At 24.9% G+C, this 27,076-nt stretch overlaps 1 protein-coding gene across 1 annotated transcript in view; it reads right to left on the bottom strand.

Annotated features, from left to right (window-relative positions):
• Nucleotides 1-5,512: 5,512 nt before the first annotated feature.
• The window catches only part of LOC112595959 (pikachurin-like), a 73,023-nt gene continuing 51,459 nt past the window's right edge, over nt 5,513-27,076 (bottom strand). Inside the window, exons 8-14 of the mRNA XM_025341374.1 lie at nt 16,683-16,906; nt 14,757-14,856; nt 14,160-14,288; nt 10,393-10,628; nt 9,279-9,509; nt 8,765-8,868; nt 5,513-6,436 (exon numbers count right to left, since the gene is read on the bottom strand). Coding sequence (XP_025197159.1) covers nt 6,294-6,436; nt 8,765-8,868; nt 9,279-9,509; nt 10,393-10,628; nt 14,160-14,288; nt 14,757-14,856; nt 16,683-16,906 — 1,167 coding nt within the window. The 3' untranslated portion in view covers nt 5,513-6,293. The remainder of the gene's footprint in view (nt 6,437-8,764; nt 8,869-9,278; nt 9,510-10,392; nt 10,629-14,159; nt 14,289-14,756; nt 14,857-16,682; nt 16,907-27,076) is intronic.

Below are 27,076 nucleotides of genomic sequence, written 5' to 3' on the forward strand. Positions count from 1 at the left end.
ATTTGTGCATTTTTTAGTTACTTTATTACTTATTATATTTTATTGTTTATAACTATATGTATTATCCTAATAATAATTGAAGATTCAAAATACTAATCATTTATTTATAAAATTGTATGATTGTTAGATCATATTAAGTATTGTGCATTCAAATTGTAAGACTACATTAGGTATAGTTTTTTTATACCAAATTTGTTTTTAATCAAATTATTACACTGTCTAGAATTATTAATATACATAATTCATAATTATTTCTTAGTAATTTTAAGTATTATTCTATATGTGTTAAACTGACTGTTATATTACTAAACCATTCCAAAGAACTGTCTAGTGTTATTCAATTAGAAAAGTTTATTGTTAATATTAATTTGGTTTTTGATTATTATATAATATCTATTAAATTTTAATGTATTTTTTTAAAATCTTATGATATTGTAAATATTATTTTTCTTTAATTTTATAAATTAAAATACTAAATATGAATGTTACATTTTAATAATATTATTTATTTGTTATGTGCTAATTTTAAAACAATATAATATGCAGTAGGTATTTGATTATTTACAGTGAAACTTCCATATAATAAACTTATTTAACTATATTTTTTGTTTGAAGAAATGGTTTTTAGAACCATAACCAAATTTCAACTAAATTCATTTAATTCTTTTCAAAAAAATTTTCTATAGTATAAAATAATTTTGTTGTCTTTTAAGATTTATTTGTATGGAAACCTTATTATAGGCAATTGTTGATTATCAAAAAAAAAAAAAAATTTTTTTATTGTCTTAAGAATATCCTAATATTCTTAAAATAGTAAAGAAATTTATCAAAGTTAAATATTTTTGTACAAATTACAAAAAAAAATTTATACATCTAAATTATAAATCAAATCAATAAAATAAGGGCATGTAATTTCATAGTTTTTTTGAGAAAAATATTTAAAGTATAATGTTGTTAGCAAGATTATTGTAATCAATTAATATTTATGATAACGTATGGTTCATAATAAATTATTGTTAAAATTTTCTCAGAAAAATAATGTAAAATATAAGAAGGTATAAGAAATAAATAATAAAAATTAAATTAATTTACATTGAGAATACATTTTAATAGTTAAGTGTATATTTTTTGAGTAAATAGTTGAAATTTCCAATACCTAATCACTTAAAGATTTTTGGGACCTTTTAATAATACTTATCAATACATAAATGGACAGCATAATATTTCCTAACCGACGTCCAACAGTAATAATTGTACTTACAGTTGATATATTCAGTATTAAATAATTTTTATTGTTATCGTATTGGTGTAAATATTTTGTGTTAGCGAAATTAAGGCGATGATGGCTAATGACTGAGGTGTTAGCAGATTTAAGAATTTAAGTATGATTTCAGAAGTTTTATCGACTAATATGTCTCGGACCTTGATTGAAAATAGTCAAGGTTATTTTTTATCGTTGGCATTTTTAACGAGTAGGTATATTTCTACCTATTGTGTAATAACTAATATAAAGCTTAAACTGTTTTTAATATTTGCAATTTTGTTAAAATACCTACCTACGTTGTATTATTGGAGATCTGAGAATAATACACATTATTAAAATATTTTAAAGGCTGGTGTGTAATGTGAAGTCGCTAGATGGAGCTATCACATATTATATGGTCAAATTCAAATGTGCAGTGAAACTTTCATTTTACGAAGTCTCAACAAAAATAAGAAAAATATTGTATTATACTCGTAAAAAAATAGAATTAAATAAATTTGGTTAAATTTCTTAGAAACATTTCATCAAATATAAAGTGTTGTTAAATGAAAGTTTGTTTCATAGAAATTTCTCTGGATTAATAGCAGAAACAATAATACAATAATAAAATTAGGTACTTATTTATAAAAAAATAAAATTAATACTTAAATATAACAAGTAAAAATTCTATAAAAATGGCGAAAATAGCAAATAATAAAGAAATAATTCTAGATTATGGATATTTAAATAATGTATCGTCTAATTCAGACTTAATTACATTTTAATGTTTATTTTTCTTTAGTCATTATTCAGTACTAAGAAAAAATATTGATAATATCACAATTTATTAATCATATTCATTTAGGTACCTACCTATATTAACCAATTTAAAATTGACTAATGAAATTATTACTTTCATTGAGTTAAAATATAAAACCAACATGTTATGTTAGATTTATTTTTTACACATCGGTAATGTATTTAATAAATTGAAGTATTGAACTCTTTGTTACTATAATTTTATACTATACTTATTATGTAAAACCAAGTACCTTAATAATTACTAGCAGAGTTATGGTATCATAATTTGGCACTCGGAGAAAAATTAAAAATATTCGCTCCTTCCATTATTTTATTATTTATCTTTTTCTTTTTTCTTTTGGTATTATCAAATCTATATTTTATTGTACATTTTTAAACATTTTTGTAAAAATAATAGGTATAGTAATTTAGATGTTAGTAAATAGTGTGAATACTGTAATTACACAACAATTAAAAATAATAATACAAATAATACAAATTAATATTTGTTATTAAAGTATGATTATAATACATGATTTAAAATTTAACCCTCCTTGACTTGATTGAAGCAAAATCTTCTACAATGTCTTAGAAAAAAGTATAAAAATTTGGTTTTATTGCTGTACATTAGCCAAGGACGCTCAACTTTTTCACCGTTTGAAAGGATTTTAGTAAACCAATTGATAGTTAAAACTTAAAACTTCTTTTATCAGTTTTATTTTCAGAAAAATTAAAACCTAAGTTTTTCTTTTGTTCCATTTGAGACCATGATTAATTAATAACGTACGAATTTTATCAGTAATTGGCGGCGAAGAAGAGGGATCATTAAAATCAACTATGAATATTTTTTTAGCCTTATATAGTAACCTGGGATTTATTTTCAGTATTGTTTTTAATCTCTACATTTCTAAATTATTAGGTAATTTTAGATATAATAGTTTATTTTAATATTTCACTTAAAAATGTATGAAATAAAAACTATATTTTGTTAGAGATTATTAGTTAAAATATTGCTGTGTAGTATTATTAAATCATTCTGATGGGCAATGAACTTTTTGGCGCTCATTTAAAATTTGTGCTCAGGGCACAGGCCCCTTTGATCCTTCCTTACGGCACGGCTCTGTTTAATAGTATGCATAAGTATTGTGTAGGACTTACCTGTTTAAGTAACAAGTACACAGAACTAACACTTAAAAAAAATTAAAAATGGGTATCTAACTTTGTTACATGTTTATTGATAAGTGATAGGTAGGTACCTACTTACGTAATTTTTTTCTTCTGTTGTGATTTATAAAATAAAATAAAAGTTCTTACCTTATTTACAGGTAACATCCGAGTATTTTTAGAATTCCTTTTGGATGTTTTCTAAAAACTCCTACTCCTCAATGTTTGATAGTTAATCAATATTGACACTTGGCAGTAGATACATATAATGTAATGAAGTGTATCTATCTTGGTACGTATAGTACATACTAATAAATAATTATAAATAACATTTTATACTCCAGTATTTTAATTTTTAACCTTATGCAAAAAACGTTCCTAATTTTTAGTTATTGATGAGTATCAGTGAACATAATATGTCTATGTATTGCTTACCTTTTATAATATTGTGGATTTCAGTTCTCAGACCAAAATATCTTTGGTGAATAAATCATTTTCTTATTTTGAAATAGTTAAGCATTAGATACCTATGTAATGTTAAAATAAAAATAAAATACTTATCGTGTCTGTAAAATTAGTTATACCGTTTCCAACATAAAAAAACATAATTGTCGTTTTGTTTTGTACATGAGTACCTACCATATATTATAATGATGGGCAATTTAAATTCCATAAATGATTAATCAAACTAATATATATATATATATATAAATATATATGTATAAGATATTATATTATGTAATTCGTTTATATTAAACGTTTATACATTGAATATTACCTATCCAACTGATTTTTAAGAATAATGTAGTAGGTATCATAATTTGACGGTCTTTCGTTATTCATTATAATTTTGTAAAAATACGTACCTTTATATAAACAATAAATGTATTATAATAAAATAATACCTACTGTATATTATTATTGATCTTTGTTCGAATTCAATGATTTATGATGACATTACTATTAATTATAAATATTGAATTATGTAGGTACGTTATATATTGGATAGTAGGTAGGTATTTAAAATAATCTATGATAATGCTTTAGTGGCTGTATAGAACGTTATAAAGCAGTACTTTATTTTTTTTTTTATTGATCTTCATAACAACTCGGTAGTAAAGACTAATTATTGCAGCATTATAATACTTACTAAGTAGATTCTACTTAGAAGGTACAGACTATTTAATAGGTCAGCAGAGTTATACGTATTCCCGATAACAAAGTAAGTGTCAAAGTTTGTAAACAATTTGTTTTTTCTTAAGGTACACATCTTAATCTCTTTAATTTAAGCTGCTCAATACATTATATATATTTGAAATAGGTAGCCAAATGCTTGGCAGTTGAGTAAAGCTTATAAAGGTTACCATAATGTATGTAATAATGTAATATGTATACATTGTTTTTGCCTAACCTAGACTGATCTGAAGTGTGTGAAATAAAATGTATTCATTACCATAACATACAATATTTAACATTTTTTGGAAAGTTTATTTCAATTATTCAGTCGCTAATAAATAAATAATGTACACGGTGATAATCAGATACATAAGAAGTTCTTATCAATATTAATTTTTTGCTAAATAATAGATTATGTGATATTTTCAAATTAACACGTAGAATTTTTACCTACATATAATTCTAATTCACAAATTATTTAATATTTTTGGACATTTTAATTGACAAGTACGTTTGTGTTCATATATTGTACAAGTTACTTGTTTTTTAACTTATAACATATTGATTTTTTTTAGTTTTGTACAAAGTATAGTAATATATTATATAATTATTGTTAACAAGTGCCAATTTTATTTAATACACAGTTAAAAATTAGAACAGTGTTTTTATTTTTAAAATTATATTTTTTGATGTCTTAGCAAATTGAATACAATATTTTACTAATTATCATAGATATTTTAAAATTATAATTGCACGAATCTATGTATATATAAAAAAAAAAAAAATACCAATATAATTTTAAGGGTTATTGTCTACAATTTTTATTTTCTAACTTTAAGATATGTACGTAAAAACCTTGTAATTTATATTTTTGAAATATATCTAAAATATAGTATGCAACGCACGAAACGGTGATGTCGTGTACGATGTATGAAGTTAGGAAAGTGGATATCTACTAAAAAATTGTCGATAGATATATAGTAGCGTTTCACCGGTGTAGAAAAATATTTTAAAAATTTCATCGTCCAAAATTGATAAAAAAAAAAATAATAAAAATAATAAAAATAATAAAAATAATAATAATAATAATAATAATATTAATTATTAAATAATAAATATTATCACTAAATGTACGATTTAAAAACATATATTAAACATCGTTTGAATAATTTTTTGTGTAGTCAAAATTCTTTTTCCAGAAATGTTTCATTGAATTTCGTTCTTTTTGTTCAGAAATTCTAAATTGGCTGATATTGTACTCGACATACAGTATTATTTACAATAATAAGCTTTAAAGTGTAGATATCAGTGTATAGAAAATGCGAAGGAGCGTTCGAATGACGATACGATGTTCGTATTTGTTTTAAAACACAATATGATAATAACAATAATTTTTATGCTATTACTCGATTCAAACGATGTGAAACGATTTGCGTGTAGGCGGCAGGCAGGTAAGCCAAGCTTACCTTGAATATATCGGATTTTTCGAAAAACATCGATACACGATAAATATGCCTAAGTACATAATAATTATAGTAAGTATTGTGTTTTAAGACTTGACATTTGAACTTTCGAAGCTAGTCAAATAGTGGTTTATCAACTTTACTCGTATCACAAACAACAGTAATAATATTAATAATAATAATAATAATAATAATAATAATAATAATGATAGTAATAATGATAGTCTAAAACAGAATTTCCTTTAACTACAATACAAGACTAAATATCAAACGTTAGGAAAACACAATATAGTTAATATTTTTACTCCAGTTGAAAACTGCAAGAGGTATTTAAGTTTTTTTGTTTATGTTTCGTCGTAATTTTTACATGTTTAAACGTAAGCTCAGTGGGTACACGCGCGCACGAGTGCTGGAGGAAGGAAATAATTGCGTACGACGTTCACGCTCTATGATATGCAAACACGTTCTCTGCCGGTAGACCAAGACAGTTTCACTTGGTAGTCCGTGTTCAGGATAAAGTCTGAAATGCAACCAACAAATCCTTTTCTGTATCTCTTTCCGGTAGACTTCTTCACGTCTTCCGTACCTCCTACGAATTCGAATAGATCACAAATAATATATTATAATATAATATACATAATATAAGATATTAAATAAATCGTGTTGTTTCATTTTATTATTATTTTTTTTTATAGCCAATTTATTTATCGAAAATTATAATATATTGTTATATTTTAAATACTGTATAAATGAATGTTAATTGTATCTCTTATGGTCCTACGTGACATTATAATATATAATATGTCTACCAATATCGGCAATATCTATTTATATAGCACCTATTATATAACGAACATAAATCATAGTAAGTATTTACACACGATTTTATAGAAAAAGCTGTAATAGAGAAAATGCTGTTAGTTTTATTTTTTCCAACTAAAAGTTTGTACATTTTAAGTATACGAGTATTGTTATATGTTCTACATTTGTTTTGTGTCAATGACTATTTTTGTGTTTTGGCACGAAGATAGTTGTCAAGAAATGTGCAATAACATTAAAAAACCACTTCCACCCTAACCAATTACTCGTTAGAAAAAAAAGTGGTGCTAAAAAGTTATTAGAATTTGAAGAAAGTTTAAGAACAAACAATAATATGAATAGAAATAACGTACATAATTAATTATTTTTGTAAAACTTTTGATTTGAATATTTAGTTTACAGTTTTTATTTTATATAGGTATGTTTTAGTATAACAACAAAGACGAACATTTTATATTTGTGCAAAATATATTTAAATATTAACACTAAATCATAATTATTGCACATTGGTAGATAGAAAAGAAAAAGGTTGAGTATTTTACACTAATAAAAATTTAAATTATATTTTATGTACATATACTTTGAAGTATTTTTTATTCGTTATATTTTATATAATGGGAGTTTTGAGTTATACGTGCATAATGTGTTTATAAAGTAATTTTTACTGTAAGCAAAAATTTTTAAATTGTAAAAAAAAAAAACTATAATTATTAATTCAAAGTTATATTATAGTGATAAAAAAAGGTAAGTATAAAAAAATTATGTATGTGTTGACTATAAAGAATAAATAATAATATATTACTTATATTCTAAGTAGTAAATACTATATAGACTCTGTTTCAAAAGTCATGGAATATATTATTTTAATTGATTAATTAAATAAATGATGTGTCCTAAAAAATAAATAGGTACCTAGTAATTTATTTTGAAGAAAATTAAATTAATTTAATAGTGTAAAATATTGTTAAACCCAAAAACTGCACATTCTAGATAAAATAAAAGACAAGATAACACACTTTTTTAAGATATTTGTATCTATGCATTTAAAAATGTATAATTTTTATGATTGGATAAAATAATATAAAAGAAATTATCGTCTGTGAAGGTACTAATAAGTATTCATCATAATAATTACATTAATATTCAATTTTTTTTTTACATACTATGATAATAATTTTATATTATTAAAAACATACGTTATATTTTTTTTGTTTTAAGTTCTTAGAACAACATAATTTAAAACAAGATTTGGTGTTTCTGCTAAACTATTTATAAACCCGATAAAAGTTTTTGACGTTTGGAATACATCTGGTTTGTATAGTGTAGTGTAGATTGTAAATTAAAAGAAGTGTGTGGTTTTTGGATGTAACCTAAAATGTATATAATATGCTAACAATGCAACAATATTGAAGCCAAACATTCTGAATATTTTACCGGTAAAGTAAATCTCGTAAAGAATTTTCTTGGAAATGTCTTAATAAAACATAATTCGTTGAATGTCTGTAAAGATTTTCAATAAGGGTCTAAATTGTATGATATCACTGGAATTGTTGGCATAAATTTTAAACAAAAACTAATTTATGTACATATTATATTAAAATTATGTAACTATATAACATATCGTTGAATTTCACAAAATTTCAAATGAATAGTAGTATTTTGATAAATGAAGAATGAAAATTATATAAAGGCCAATTTAATGGGAATATTTTCCTAGATTCTTTATAGAGTAATTTCAATTGCATAATATTGCTACTTAATATATAAATAATATTAATACCGATGTAGAAGGGTCTAAAACAGTGACTGATACTATAATATGTAATGAAAAATTAAATTATAACAGTTTATTAAAAAATGTAGTATTATTTTAACTAATATTTTATTTTGGTTCATAATTAAAAAAACTTATCAAAAAAGTTCTTAGAAGTATTATATTATACTATAAATAGAACTATATTATACACAACATATAAACATATAAATAATTTCAGTAATATATTTAGGATAATTATGTTGAATTATTAATTGAGTGCCTACACGACAAATTTTAGCCTATTTATTTTCAAGATGATATTGGATTAAAAACAAGACTTACCTAAGTACAATCCTGTATTTGTGTTGAGTTGCTTTAGTCGTCCCGTAGAAATTGTTATCATTTTTGTACCATTATCTATAGTTAAAGCGCTCAATCTCTCATCTCTAAAAAGTAAAAAGCAATGTATTTTATTACATTATTTATGATATTAATTTTTAAATAAGAATAATGAATAATTAGACATTTTATAGACTCTTAATTTGTTATCAATTATACATTCATTTATTTTGAAATTTAAATATTTCAATAAAAAAAAATAAAAATATTTTAATTAATCAATTTGATATTATATTTATCATTGAATATGTCTATTATGTATTTACAAAAAATAAAAGTAAAAATTAATAAATATTTAAAATATTTTTTATTTCATGATATATAGCGTACATATTTTTATTTATAACTGCATAAATAGGTGTAGGAAAGTTTTATTTAATTACTTTTAATTGAAAATAGATTTACTTAATTCTATATTTTTATTAGGTAAAAATGTAACATGTAGGTATTTACAAACCTAGTAAACTTCATTCTGTGCCAGTGTCCATCATTTATAGGTAATCCAGTGGTATTATATCTAAGTACCGTTTCACCACTCCCTAAATCGTAAGCTACTTCAATACGACCATCTTGTAATCCTAATGCTAAAAAGTCAGCCGACCTGTCTGACCGTCCGGTCCATAATATGAGTCCGGTGAGTGCAGTAGTCCGAAAGCGCATATTAATATCCAAATGTCCATCAGTGATCCTAAAAATAATATAAGAAAATACACGCATGCTTATAAATAATAATAAATGATTTTAAAGTTGAGCAAAAGAGATAATATTCTCAGATATTAAAAAAAAAAAAAAAAAAAAAAATCATAAATAATATATTATTTTGTATGGATAATGAATTTATTTTTAGTCTTACGAGAGTACTAAAAAACTAATAACGATAATTTTACTGTTATAATACTAATTTAGCTATAGGTTAGTCATGTTTTAGATTGAAATTTTTAAGCTTAATAATAATATGATTCATCTCGCATTGAAAATATTATATTTTTGTACCTACCATAAACTAAACTTGATTAATTTTGCAAAAAAAAAAAAAAACACGTTTATTTATTTTGTATTAGTGTTGAAAAATGTAACATTAAGTGTGAAATATGTTTTTAATTTTAATTTGATTATAATATTTAGTACCTAGGTATAGGGTACCGTGTGCATATATAACTAACAATATTATTATACTTGTATTCAATGGTAATATGATTGATTATGATTTGGGTGTGTATGATTTTATTTTATTTTAAACGTTAAATGATTTAAATGATGTATTATATAATAATATGGTTATGTATAGCATTTTCGTCGTATTTTTTTCCCTCTAGTTCGTAGTATAAATGATGTAAGAATTACACTGTCCCAAAATATTTTTTTGCTATTTATATTAAAGAATGAAATAACTAATTTCTATAAAACATTATATCCACTAAAGGCATGTTATTAAAACAAATAAATATGTAAAGGATATGAAAATATTTATACTTTCAGGTATTTTATTATAGTTCTGTGAATCACAAATGTGAAACACAAGACACACACACACGTCATATTATATCGTAATAACATTTGTAATGAAATACCTCTGTTGTATTTCGTGGTCGGTGTAATGTACGAAAGACGTGCCGTCGAATGACACCTGATCACCGTCGGACGAGTTGCATCGTCTGTCGCATACGCACTTGTACTTATCAAATATCGGTACGCACTGCACGTCGGCGCCGCATGGTTTGGCTACGCACGGATGAGGGCAATTGGCTACGTTCGCCCCAGACAAGGCTCCGCGGACGATTTGCAACGGTTTATCGTTGACAGTAACCTGCGCCGATAAAAATTCGAAATTATAAACAAATGATTTTGGCAATGAAAATATTATCACGGTGTAGGGCGGCCATTGTCGTAGACAATACAATATCGTTGTAGACGGGTAGATAACACCTAACCCAACCTAATTCATTATTTTTGGTAAATAAAGTTATTATTATAATTCGAAAACTACTCGTTCGAATTTCGATCTAGATAATAATATAGAGTAACATTTCTACAGACTCGTCTGCTTAACTACGTATTTACAAGAAAAAGAGCAAGTTAATAAATGTATAAAATGTTACATTTTTCTATACTTAGTTGTTTAGAATATTATAACTTTTGGATAAAACTCCCATAAATTTAAAATGCGTTTCCGGAAATATTTTATTAATTAATTTTCAATATATCAAGAGGGGCATTACCCTGTTAAATTTTTCGAGAGCGGTTAGTTGCCCCACAGTTTACGCATTTGGAAGGGATGGTCGTTTGCGGAGTATACATGCTTAATTAGTATTGATTTTAAGTGAAACCGCTGACTTTGTTCATTAAGAAAAGTTATTTAATAAAAATGTATTCACCGACTCTCGATTCAAATATTTTATAAGCAATAGAGAAAATAGACTATTTCTTAAACAGGTAATTAATATTAAACATCACGAGACCAAAAATCCAATACCACTTAATTTTGTTTAATGATGTATTTTTTTGTAAACATTTGTATCTTACACAAAAGTCAAAACTTTAGAACCATATAAAAATAAAAAATAATTTTTCAATTAAAAATTATCAATCTCATGGTCACACCAACGGTGAAAGCCATTTTACTATGACGTGTTGATAATTCATGTGACTCTTATGTTATTTGCGCACTATATTTTTTTTGTTATGTGTAAAAATAACTATCAAACAGTAAACCATAGGGTATGTACTGTATATAAATGACTCCAACAATGAAACTTTAGAATTTTAGTATTCTACCAGTATAGTATACGTATGCTATACAACAATTTTAAACACGCCCACATGTAACATCAACAATAGTTCTAATACCTTCATGCCCAGTTCAATTGTCAACCAGAAAGTACTGTGCAAAACCATAAAAATATGATCGTTCCGACACTAATGTGGTAGGTAATGAAATCACATAAAATAAAACGAATTATGCTCTTTTAGTCAACATAGGTAAAACAATTTTTGAATTTTTAGATTTAAATGAATGTAAATCTATAATAATTGATCCCCCGATTCCTACTTGCCCTATTCCGAGCTCTGCCATTTCTAAACTGATTGAATCTAAAAATTAAAAAATCATATTCCTCGTACACTTGCTTTATTATATTACGGAACGTTAAAGGGAATTCCAAAATAGGTTTAAAAAGATATAGTTTTGTTGTGACCTGTTTATCTAAAATTAAAATAAAATAAAATATTACAATAATTAAAAAAGGACGTTAATTATTGCGAGTATAAATTATCATTCTTGTAATAGATCTCTTTTAAGTTAAAGTATAAAATAAAATACATAATAAATAAAATAACTAAATACTTGCATATTTCATATTTTCATTTTCATTGAAAAATACTGTTGTAAATTTGTAAATTAATTTATATATTTTCAACAGAAAAAAATACTATAATACCTAATGAAGATTTTAATCTGATTATATTATAGCTATTGTCTCTAAATTAAAGTGATACAATATTCAGAAAATAATGTAAGAGTACTTTTTAAATGAGTGTAAACTCCAGCTTTGTAAATTATTGATCGAGTAAGTTAATTTATCTAATTAAAAAGTTGTACACAATGCAAACTAAAATAATATTCGTGTATATTCTTTATAGGTACAGTAAATAACGCGATATTAAATTTACAGATCTCATAATCAAATTATAAAATAAATTCATTTTATTAAAGTAGCAGTTAACTGAAAATAAAATTGTTTTTAAAGTATGCATAATAATATTGAATGTATATATTTATTCTGTATAATTAAATATTCTATTAAACACTCGGTTAATAATGCTTAAGGATCGAGAATATGGATTAAAATATATAATTTATTACAAAATATGCTTGAATCCATAATAATTGACCATAATAATCATTATTTACCTAATACTTTTTTTATAAAACTAAGATAAAATTATATGTATTTGGTTTTAATTTATGATAGGTGCTTGTTGAAATATAAAATAATTTAATTTAGTATATTTTATTGGATTCAAGTCTTTCATCTATCAATCGTTTAAAATGACAAAATAGTGAAAAGAAAAATACGAAAAAAAGTATTATAAAGTATATTACTCAAAGAAAAAAGATATCTATCAAGTTCATCATCGTTAGCTGTCTCAAATAAATATTTTTTGGTTATAACTTTAAAGTAGTGTACTTCAGGATACATGCATCAATATAAAACAAAAAAAGAGTCTGATGAAAATACTAAGAATGTGATAGATAAAAATACGTTATAATGCATTAGTATAGAAGGTGTAACGTTTACCTGTGTTTTCTACAATGAAATAAAGTTGTACTAAAAATTATCATTAATTTTTGATTAATTTATAATTTATTTTATTGTTTATTTTAATATGATTTTTATATTTTATCATATCGTTTATACCTCAACACTAATATATATATATTGCTTATATTGTTTTGCTGGTCTGATATCTATTTTGATAATTTATTTTCTAAAATATAATATCACATAATATTATGATACATAAATTTTATAAAATCATATTAACGACTGTTTACAGTATGCAACAATTTTAATAATAATATGTAATGTTATTATATTTAATCAAATTTATAATAATTAATAAATACAATTTTTGAGTTTCTTATTAACTATTTATGATATATAATAATATTGCATTTTTACAGCAGCAAGCATTAGTTTACAATACTCTGTTAAAGCTTGTAAACATTTTAAACTCGTTTTTTGACAATAGAAAGTAGGATTGAAAACCGAAAAAAAATTATTATAAATATAAATTATATCCGTAGCAATGGTGCGTGAAGCATTTCATCGTTATTAATGGATAATTTAGTTTTCATTTAGGAGTCGAGTATATCAATTATAATATACAATAAAAATAGTATACTCTGTAAATGTGTTTTGTTAAAGTCTGTGATACATATTACATATTAACGAATATTTAAATAAAACAGAAAATATAATACCATTATCGTGATATTGTCACTAAAACTTATTTAATACACTATAATATACGTGTATTCTTATTAAGTAATTAAATTTTTAAAAATAACATTTTTCAAATAATATTTTATTTTAAATAACGTTATAGATCGAAAAAAAGTCTTGATATTTTACACGTGTCAGACTTTCTTTTTGATCAGACACACCTGCAGTGTATATGTACAATAATATAATACATATAAAGATACGTTATATATTTTTATATTGTTGTGTTCGTAACACATTTTTAATAATATTTTTAGGTTACCAGTTGTGTGAATATTATAGCTAATATACTATAATAATAATAATAATAATATTTTTGAATAGGTACAAACTTTTTGTATGCAGCCACTGAACGATTTCCGAACTTTGATTTGTGTAGGTACTGTATCAAAGTCAGGCACACCTCCAATATACATACTTAACGGTAATGATAGCTGCGTAAATGCTCCTGGTGACAATATCTGAACCAAAATAATAGATTAATAGTGTTAACAGTGTTTTAAGTATACATTCACTAAAATATTTGTGTTATAAATTATAGAAATATGTGTTTTTTGTTTGTTTTATTTATGTTTGAATGATTAACTTTCCATTTATAATAATATGTATAAAGATATTTTTAGGAATATTTTGTTATATTTTTAATTATGTATATAAAGTTATCACTGTTTAATGAACATGAAAATTTTCTTTTGTTAAGCCTAAATTTTTGAATAGATAATAAAAATAAATTACTTTTAGTTTATATAATAAATACCACGGACCATCGAATTTGAAAACACCTACTATTTAGTTTTTAAATTTCAATTTAAAGTTTTATATGATCTCTATACAATATCCATACTTAAAATTTTCCGTATTTATACTTAAAATTATTAAGACTCTTAAGACATATTTATAAGTTTATAAATATTTAAAAAGGTCCTTACTTGAATTTCTGGTTGGTTGTCCACACGCATAACTGCTAATTTTCCTGTTCGTGATATCCATAGTCTATGCCATTCTCCTAAAGAAACAGTCCACGGACTCCTGTTCAAAATATAAAATCAATTTATATTCTTTAAAATAGTAAACAATTTAATGATAGTGTTTTATTTATTTTATTTCCTTGAATTCTGACTAGAGGCGAATAATGAATTAATACATTTTTTATGACGGGAATATTCATTCCCTATCAGTGGTTGAAAAACCTTATCCATATACATAAATAGACCTTTCAGAGTTCAGGATATTTATTATGTCCTAAAAAAGTTATTACTAAAATATAATTTTAGATAAGACTCGAGCACCTTAAATCCACTTTAAACTCCCTTGTACGTATGCTAGGGTAAAGCACTCTATCATAATATATTTACTATATATAAAATTTGTATATCGATAATATATCCTAAATTACAAAATGTTTCAAAAAACTTCTATACATTTTTAATAATAATCTACAAATTAGACGTATTATTACTTATTTTAATATTATACAATACTCCAAAGCCTAATCTAAACTTAAAATTTTGTCAAAATCGTGTTTTATGGGTTATAAATTAAAATAATATAGTTTAAATCAATGTAGATCCAGTCCTGTATAAATAATTAAGGTTGTTTGTGTAAAATAGTGAATGTGTAATATAGTTTATGTTATTACGGTTTATGTTTATAATCCGTTCAGTTAGTCAGCCACCCAAATATATGCATGAACAAACATTTCTAAAGATTATATTATAGATAAATATACTCATATTAACTTCATACTTTAAAGAACCCACTATGACGTATACATATACGTTTCATGAAAAATAATGTAATTCTGTTCAATTAAAATATTAATTCTAAAAAAATTGTGTACCTACTTAAAATGTATGTACAGTGTACACACATGAGTAGTGCATTTTTTTGGTTTTAAAAATATGCTTTGCACGATCAAAATATATAATAATAAATAAATCAAAGCTTATTTTATAATTATAAATGTTTTAAGAGATTTTAGATATAAAAATTTAATTATCATGATATAAAAAGTTGAATAAAAACTTAAATTTTATTATATTTAAATATTTTAACATGTTTTTTTTTTCAATCATTTTTTTTACACTTCTGTTATCAAAGCTTTATTAGCATAACGCATTTTAGGATAAAAAGGAAGCTTAACATAAAATATTAATGAAAAGTAATGTTAATATGTGCATTTGTTAACTGGTAGTTTGTTGTATATGATAGTGAATTTTTAAATATTAACGAATTTTGAGAATATAATTTTTATTCTTTACTAAATAAAAACTACGATATAACTAAATGTTTATGAGTTATTAAGATTAGTTGATAGCTAAATAATATGATTATTTTATTGTTTACTCTATAGCAACGGTTCCTATACTTTTTTGTTCATGCATCTCCAATTATAAAAAAAATTCAATCGTGCCTCCTTTGAATTAATGAAATAAAAATTTTTATTAGTGTATATAATACTAAATTAGTACTTATAGTTTATATGTGAATTATCAATATTTATATCATGCCTACCCTGTTAAGTGGTTGCGCCTCTCAAGGGAGTCGCGTCTCACATTTTGGAAACCGCTGCTTTATAGCATGAATTAAATATTTCTATTTTTTGAAAAAATTTAAACAAGATAATGTCTTATGTAAAACTTTTGTATCACATAAATATTATTTTATGTTATTATAATACTATAAAAATAATATTTTAATGATTACACGGCGTAATAGATAGGCTATTTGACTATATTATTGCGTTTGTACATATTTTATTCTACTTTTACTTTTTTAATATTGTTTTTATAAAAAAATATATTTTATATTGTATACTTTTCATTATAAATTAATAAATTGAAATTATACTAAACCTTAATGATGCTGTTCCTGTGCCTAGATCGAATGTAAACTCTACGTGACCATCAACCATATAAACACTTATGAAATCAGCTGAACCATACTTTTGGTACCCTTCATAGAGTATTAGTCCGTCTATTGATTGAGTTTTGAAAACAATTTCTAAATCCAACCATGACAAAGCTGAGTCACCTAAAGCAGGATGTCTCAAGTAACTGGAACCATTAAATGATGGTACCTGAAACATTAACAAAATAAAATATGAATTATGATATATTCGTTACAAATAGTTAAGTATTCTTTTTTTTAATAATAATTTACTTTCTTTTACTTTCATCATCTTAAAATGTAAACATTTTGTTTCTTTATTGTTTTTATGTACATATATTTGTCATGAATATTATGTAGGTATAAATATAATATTTATAATTTTAAAGATCTCAATATAAGCAATGTCATAAAAACATGTATTATCGATCAATTGTCATAATATCAGGTTTATTGTTATTAAAAATACTATGTTTTTGTGTGTATGATATATATTATTTTTATTATTAGATAATATTATGGCATTCAAAAGTAGTAAAATGTTAGAAATTAAACAATTTATTAAGCTGAATATATAAAATACTGGTGAGTACCACTAATATAATTAAAAGTTATTTATTACCTATGGTAATGCATAATGGGGTAAAAAAAAACTCTGAAGGAATTTATACCTATCTTTCCTCATAATTATTTTACTACAAAGTTGAAATTGCTTGGTTTCTATCAATTGGATGAATTTCTAACTATAGGAGCCCAACAAATTTTAACATTCTTGATTATTATCTATAGGTATTTTTTCAAAAATTTTACGCGGTTTTCCTTGTATTCTAAAATTAATTAAAATAACATACTTCATTATAATATTACAAAGATTGGCATACGCAATATATATATTTACAAAAAGTTCTAGATTTTAGTATTAGGCAGTCAAATTAATTATTATGTATTAAATCAATGATACCAGATAATTTTATAAAATTTAATAATTAATCAAATAACAAAATAACAAATATTGAAATCAAATTTATTGAGTTATCATGTAGGTTATTGACTACTCATACAATTTTTGTTTTAAGTGTCACAATGAGTTATCAAATTATATATTAGTATTATATAGACGTTAATATGTAAGTAATAATAAAAGTGTAATGCATATGGTTATATACTTATTGAATTAACCGTTAATGTTTGATTTTAAAAAATATACCATTTATAAATTAAAATATACTTTATTTACCTTCAGTATAGGAGTAAATATGTACAGTGACTACTTGTTTCTTTTAATATAATAATTCATAGATATTTTACATTTGTAAGTATAATAGAGGATATTTCATTTTATTTTATAAGGTATACTGCGTTATGATTTATATTTTGTGGTTAATGTGTTTGGTGCTTGATAGAAAGAGAGAGTGGTTAGTGCATTGTGATAAGTGAATATTGATAAACAATTTCATTATACCTTGATCCTTCTAGAATAGTTGTTGTAATAAAATGTAAGTTTGAAATTAAATACATAAATCATTTACATCTACCCTGCCGATAATGTCTTTATAATCTTGCGAGTGTGATGATGTATTTGTTACTATGCTATAAAACTGTATTCAGTTTTTAACAGCAGTTCAAAATTTACTAAATTATATGTGGTCCTCAAAATAAATAAAAGTAAAACAAATTGGAAAATGTTATGTGCATTGTTTGCGAAAATAAACGATTTTTTAGTATGATACAATTTTTAGAATACATTAACGACCAAATATTTTGAAAACTTGATAGTGAATAAATATAAATAAATAGCAGCTGAAGTTAAATAAAGTTTTAAAATAACTATGAACAAAATAAACAAAAAATGTACCTGAATTTTTTTGGTTACAACATGAATTTTGTTTACTTAAGTAGAATAAAGTGCAATAATAATTGTATATTATTTATATGAGATGAAAATTTGGGTATTAATTACCGACTATTTACTTCAAATACTTTGTTTACTATTTGCTTTTTAAATTTAAAGTATTCATCGAATTTTTAATCAAAAAGGTTAGTAGAGTAAATACCAAGAATGTAGTTGTTGTAGTTAATTAAAATTTACTCGGTCGGATATAAAACATAGTTAGGTACACGCGAAGAATTATATAAAGTGAAAATATTATAACTATGCCATGTATTGTAGTAGCTACCGACAACCGTGAGCTGGGTAAATTTTGTTTGTCTTACAATCGGTATTATATAATATTGATCCAGTACTTTAACCAGAATGTGACAATAAAACAGACTTTGGGCATGTTATTCAGATTGATAGATCAAATAAAAAAATAACAAAATATTTGAGATATAGCTATAAATTATAGTAAATAGTTAATGTATAATGTATATTAAATATAAATATTTTTTCATAGAATCGGGGTTTTCATTTTCAAATCATCATTTGGTCCTTCTTTTTTATAGTGCGGTGTTATCATTGTGACATAAACATACATACTCGTATAGTATATTATTATCTTATATTTTACGGTTATGTATTGAAACACATTATTGGGTTGTACGGTTAGACAAACGAAAAGCAAATGATAATAATAATAAAATAACAATAGTAAAATGATATTTCAATAAATTATATTATGATGTATAAATTCTTCACGTAGAAACGGCCTCTTGCCTCGAGACATGGCAATATAACATTATCATATTTTTATTCTCTGGAAAATGTGCATCAGCCGTGATTGTAGAAAGAACACATAAATACATTTATTATAAATCGTCGAGTGGTTGTGTGCCGATCGTGTGGGAGGGAAGAAATAATTTACAACGAAAACAGTTGTCGACGTACTTTGTGAATTTACGCCCAGAGACTAATAAACTTGCAGCAGTTTCGAGGCGCGAATTCTTATCGCGAAAAGACGGATAATAATATGTAAATTGATTTTTTTCATAGCGTACAACAATCGCTTTTTCGAATGACTTAAGTGATTTCGAAAAAAAAATGTCAAAAAAGTCGTATTTATTATTTTTTTAAGTCTGTATTATAAATATTTGTCACACGTACATGTTATAATTTTATCATTATTTGTTTTGATGATAAGTTTTGACTTTCTATCCGAGTTTTCATTGTTGTTTACATTTTAGTATTTCAGTACTTAAATATCGACAATTTTTTAAACGATTTTGATCCAGTGCATACACAATTCAAATACGCGCCTTAAAAGTGTTTTAAGACTTAGACAATTACCAATAAACGATATAAACTTTTTCTCTTCAAGTATGTCAGAATTTTCAGAAAATAATATAAAATTAGACTGATCTAGTGAAAATAAAAATTAATCACAATACAATATGACACGGTATTGTAGTGAAAATTATACGTATATCGGCGGTGTATTATTTACGCCTATTGTTACGAAAATCCTTACATAATAATTGCATAAAATATTATGAATCGGCGTCATATTATAACGATATCAGGAAATACCGCGCGTGTAGGCGGAGAGGATTCTCGCGAGTTAGAATCGAACGGGACCGACAAAACTCCCCGCTAGTTGGGGCAGACTTAGAGAAAATTCGCGAAAATACATCAGACCGCATTGCTCTGCAACCGCCCTTTTCCACCAAACGCCCGTTGACCTCTGCCGCATAACCGCGAAGCCGCCAGCGCCAATGTTATTTATTGTTGTCGTATATTATAATAAAATACAAACGTGCAGGTATTATACACGTAGCTGTATACTGTTGCAGCAGCATTTCTGTCCTTGTGTAGACACATATACAACGATTAACTGTGACACAGTTCGGAAAATGTTTGTTGGATATGATTTACCTGAGTGTGAAACACTGCTGACTCAAAAATACAACTATTCCGGATGTAATTATCCGATGTAATATTATTTACTGCATAATATAATATGTATATGAAACTCACGATTTGTGCAATTTGTCTAGTCGATTATAATTTTTATCATGGAAACCTGGAATTTACTGTCCAATTAAAAAGTTTTCGCGACCTCTGTTCAAAAATTGAATTCATGTTATTTTATCGAAGTAACGAGTTCGCGTGTTTGATTTCGAAATAAAATTATACTTAGAAAACAAATATTTTGAAAATTTAGTACAAAATTCTGTAGTAACGAGTAAATATGATGGGTATTAGGAATTGGTTTGTTAGAAACTGGTTAATAATAAATAGTATGCTTTGCGCTTCTTTGATGCCTATCGGGAAGACTTATTTAGAATATTTGCGTTGTTTCAAAATTATTTTAAAATAATATGTTAACCGACGTTGGTTACAATGCTAGAATTTAGGTAACCGGAAAATACCACATAGGTATCCAAAAAAGTTGATAAGTAAAATTTTTAGTTAATCGTATTATATTCGCATACTGTTTTATGTACATAATACAATATAATATATCTGTTTTGAAATATTTAATAATTTTAGATATTTTTAATATTACAATCACAACTAAATTAAGTGCAAAGTTTGTGGGTTCGACAAACCGTTTTGTTAAAATATCATACAAAACTATAACGATAATTATTTGTCTCATTATTTTTTATGTTTGTAATATCACACGATTGTGTATTTAGTAAATGTATTCAATAGATACCGACATAAAAGATATAGTTTTTTATCTCAAATTTAATATTATATATAATAATAATATTTTATTCAAATTATCACACGAGAATATTCTTCCGTTTTGTGATGAATACAGCTAATAAAAATGACAATTAATTGTGTCGAGTGCAACGCCCAACTCAATGCTATACGAGTAGGTGAACACAATTAAAAATTAAACTATAAATTTTGGATTAAAGGCAACATAATATTTGTATTCTTTTCAAACGATATTGTTTTAATTTATAGTTAAACAAATAAATTATACTAAGTATTTTTAAATTAAAAATAAATATGAGGTAATATAATATACAGTATAGGATTCGATTTAATATTTTTTGCTCACTTCGTTGTACAATATTGATATTCACTTATAACATAGATGTACACAACGCGAGGCGTTTGTGGGTTACGTGTTATGCATTACTGATCTCTAACGTTTTTCATTGATGGCACAACGGCTGCAGCTGTGGCTTGTCTAGGCAGCACGTCGGCACTAAAACGGGTCTGTATCATAATAGGAAAACGTCTAAACCAACTACGAGCACGTCATCGTGGCCGTCATCTTTAGCGCTTATCGTTAATCTCCACGAGAACACGTCGGATTTTTCACTAACCTATACCTCACGACAACACATTGCGATAGCAAGCAAAAACTCTTTAAGAGTAAAAAAAATTAAATAAATTAAATTTTTAAAAGTTGTTATGATAGTAATTTTATCGTGCCGGTGACGACGACATGACAAGTTGTATTTCGGCTTTAATCGGAGCCCTCGGGGCGGCGTAACTTATATACGATTACGATGGATCAAATAATGAACATACTAATATAATATTATTTTTTTTGTTAGAAATTATTCATTTTATTAAATCGATATTTTTGTTTTATGTTCCACTATAACATTGTTAATAATGCGTTTTGATGTAATTTGTTACTTTGATATGATTTTTTTTTTAAGACAAAATATGTTTACACCTGTAATTAAACTTTGTGATAGTTACAGTAAACATAGGTAGCTCGAAAAGAACATTTTAGAAAAATTTATCGTAGCTTGATGTGTTTTGATCCATAGCCATTTTTAATTATATTGTATAATTATTATACATACAATATGCATAAAGATTAATATTGATATTTTAAAAAATAGTGCGTTTAACACTCAATTGTGTGTATATATTATTGTACAAGTACAAGTGTACAGTGCATATATTATTGAAATAAACTTAGTAGACTATTATAGACGATTAAAACAGTCCATTATAGATTACCGTCAGACACTGACGATCAATACCGCAGTCCTTACAAAACAGAACAATCATTGCCACGTAATATTGATAAGAGGTAAAAGCGTATTTTATCTTTTAAAACAGTATCCACTAAGTGGTTTTTTGTTTAATATATTAGCAAAATTTATTATTTATTATAATAGCCTATAGGTACGTATAATGGATGTAATATACGGCATGTCAAATTTTACACGGTATCGTTTTACGTAACAATAGATTTTACTGAATACTGGGGTAACCTATAAAGTTCCAATTATAGCACTTTTATAATTACATATATAGTAATTTTTTAACGTGTTGAAATATTTCTTGTACTTAAATTATACATTTATTAAATTATATTTATATGATACTTATTCTCACTGAAATCCGACAGATAATGTTTTACACACTTATTTCAATAAATTTAACCTAGATTTTACAAAACTATTAAGACGTTTACAATAGACAATTCTGCATATTATACATCAGGAATGGTCAATAATGGTTAAAAATAAATTATTTAAACCCGCTTTTTCTGTGTCACCACACTGTCTTATCCCCAACAAATAATTTATAGTGTTTGCGTGTCGTGTCGTATAACATACACTTTTATGATTGGTTTATTAAAACGAAATAGTATAATTTGATCGTGCCTATGGCACATAAACGTGACCATAATATAACTATGTAGTTGAATATATATTTAACTTCTGATTGAGTAGAAAAATTTTGTTTAAAGCCATTAATATACTGATAAGTTATTAGGAATTTAATATTCATTATATATATATATATATAAATAAAATAATTACTGCGACCGTGTTGTGATACATGGTATTATATAACGCTAAAAAAAACACTTTATTTTTACACGACATGTCGAGTTATGGCCCAACATACTACTAGTCAAATAGAAAAATATAATATTGTACACAGTATATTATTATGTTCACTAGTGGACGGGTAACGGCGATAATTATCTTCGTTGTTTAGTGAGTTTCAGGAAAAGATAATGTGTATAATGCGTTTAAACCTTTTCGTGGCGCCATTTGCATGTACTAAACTTCAAATACCTTATGAAGTGTTATGTTGTGTAATGACATTTCGGCAAATGAAATTTGAAGTTTGAATACGTGTGTGGGTATGTTTGTGAGTATCAATATATTTCCGGTTCGATGAAACTCGATACCCATTTCCCGAGGGCGGCGTTTTGTGGTAATACGCTCATCAGTCACTCGAAAAGTTATTAAACGTACTTGTACACTTCTACGATTCTTTAAAATATTAGTTATTGTAGTTAATAGTTGTAAATAATAATATTGTTACGTATAGTGTGTTTATATAAATTTGTTAGATCCAAGCTGATAATCAACTATGATTAAGAAACGACTTACGAATTCGAATTAAATACGTTTATGGTACTAAATAATAACGTATAATTATTACTATATTGTACCAACGTTTATGGTTTGCAGTAAAAGATTCATGGCTTATTGTATAGTTTGATGGAAACTTTTGTAAGAGACGATGCAGTATCACTTGAAATTAACCTTCAGTACACGCTTTTTTCTCCTGCTCAACTCGTCATTAAATTTTTGCAATTTTTTTTGAGAATATTTGGTAAGTAAAAGTTTGAATTTCTAATTCAGAATTTGTTTGACATCAGTTTGGACTAAAAATTCAAGATTGTGTGGGTGGAGAGAGCTAGAGTAACGTTTCCTCAAAATCTGAGGATATTTTTTAGTTTTTATATATTCATGTGGTATATAAACGTTGACATTATTTTCACTGAACTTAAATAATATGCAAATATTTTTTGAGAATTTTCGTTAAAACATGGAGATTTGGAGATTACTTATTTTTTTATACCCTGGTATTATTTTCAACTATATTTTGTCCCACAGAGCTGAAAATTCTCAGACAAAATCGATTAATGTGCATGTTCATAGAACGTTTTCACGCCAATAACTTGTATCAGTTAAGAGATATGATTAAAAGTTTAAAATTCATAACAAAGCTTTGAAGTCATTTTTATTCGAAGATAAAATACAGCACGAGCTATTCAAAAAAATGTTACCTTCGTCAGGAATACCTTATTAGTTATTCTTAATTTTTAATTCGTTTTACTTTAAAACTATTTGTGAAAGATAATTAGAATAAATTGACTATAGTTAATATAGTTCTATAAAAAAAAAAAAAAGTTTTTTTTAAATATTATTCAGTGTTTATAAGTGACCAATGAAACTATGGCTACGAAACAAATAAATAAATACATAATTATTATAATTTAAATGTTTTAATATTGTTATGACAACTAAAAACTAAATTACCATAAACTATTATTAAAACTTTATCATGCATAAGAAAATGCTAATATAAACATTTGGTAAAAATGTCAAGTATCTACAGTTATTTGTTTTTAAGTTATGTTACACAAAAACGCAAAATCGATTTTGTCAAAAACTGGTTTTGAGTAAAAATTTCAATTTTTACTTATTTTTTTATCAGTTTTCTCAATTATTAAAAAAAAAAAAAATAATGCTTTTGACTACCCCCCCCTCCAACAAAAAATTTATTAAAAGTACTTTTTATAAAATAATATTGAAGTTGAAAATCTAAGTATTTTTTTTGTTCCAAAACGTACTCACAAACAAAAAATTAAAATATAAAATAGCTCCGCTTGGAATTTAAAATAAGTAAATAGTTAGTCTTTTCTTTTATATAATTTAACTAACACATTTCCACCCCTAAAATCTAAAATCTAAGGGTCTGGGACATTTATCTCACTACACCATTAAATACACCATCATGTAGGTTTCGTGAACAATATCGACTTTACGTGCGCAAACACTCTTTAGAACATTAACAAAAGTGATCCGACATTTTCATGGTCGGTAAACACAATAATAGAAAAATGGTGATCTGCCTGCATTCCACTAGACGACGATTATATTATATAGATAAAGATAAAACACTTTTTCTTTTCTAACCTCTTCACTTATAAATCTGTGAGGTAATTAAATATTATTGTATATAATACACGTATATGGACTATAAACCGTCAATATTTGTAGTCAGCATTTTGGTTCACGGTTTAAAGTTTTATACGTTTATTAAACGTAGGCACATAATGTTTTTACACTATTTAGAGTTGACAGTAATGAACGTTTTCAAACATCGCTATTTACGATTTCGTATACATACGGATGAATCGCTTCCTGTTTAAATAATAAATATGTACTGTCGCTGTAAATATTCATAGTTTACTTATTTTTTGTTTAGTTATTCGGAAAATTACGATAGCGGTGTATCAGATACAACGTAAAGACACGCGGGAAAGTCAGCAAGAAAATATGAAGTCTTTAATATGAAAAGACTTAGATATTTATACAACTTTTTAAGCTTTCATAATATGTGCAGGTGCAATTACAATATTTTTTCGCAATAATATGAGTAAACTAATAGAAGTTTGAGACTTTGATGATTTTTGTATTTCTCTACATTAATTTTTTCGTGCATATAAATTATGTATTCTTTCAGTGACAAACTACATTTGTGGCGTGAATCGAGTGCAGTCTACGGAATTCAGGGTATACGGTCACATGGACATCATGTTCCTATGTAATAATATATATTATGATGAATTTATGAAATTAATAATATCATTGCTAAGTACATGTAATCGGCAATTTGGTTAGCAAATTGATAAATCGGCGAAATTTATTTGCTGATTTCTGGAATTAGAAAGACTTTTTTGTGCTGAATGTACGGATTCTGCAATACATTATTCGATGAGTGCGTTTTACATGATAAATAAATATTAAAAAAAAATCAAATAATAAAAAAAATATCAGCCGAGAAATGTTTCATACCGAAATACGTGTATTAATTTTACATTAATTAGTATATAATGTTTAGACTGCTCATCATTTAATCATTTGTGGATTGGCGAGGGAAATTAACTTATTTTTCGATTTATGTTAATAACATTTTTGTTTATAATTTAAAAAACTTAAAACTGAACAATAATGTTTTTCTTAAAGATAATAAAAAATTCATAAACATTTTCAAATTTTATTTTCTAGTTAAAATTGAATAAAATTACAATACTATCTACGTATATTATACGAGTATACGACATTACATAAATAATATATTATAATACACAATTCAATTAAAAAAATATTTAAGCTACTTAATACTTTGTATTTTTACATTATAATCATTTAGGTACTTATAATAATACCAAAATAAGTATTTACACTATTTTACGGTACGTTATTGAAGTTAGAAGTTAAAAGTATATAATATATGTGTTCAATATAATAATCTACTATAATTTTTTATTTTGAGAAAAAAAATTTGTAACGTTACAAAATAATTTTTAAATAGTTTAAAATGTCCAAATTTTTAAAAATACAATCCTTAGATATACTTAAAAAGTTAAAAATTCTAAAAATCAGAATTTTAAAAATGTATTTC

This window comes from Melanaphis sacchari, unplaced genomic scaffold (assembly GCF_002803265.2).
Source record: "Melanaphis sacchari strain LSU unplaced genomic scaffold, SCAv2.0 Contig2_pilon_pilon, whole genome shotgun sequence".
In the NCBI taxonomy this organism is placed as follows: Eukaryota; Metazoa; Arthropoda; class Insecta; order Hemiptera; family Aphididae; genus Melanaphis; species Melanaphis sacchari.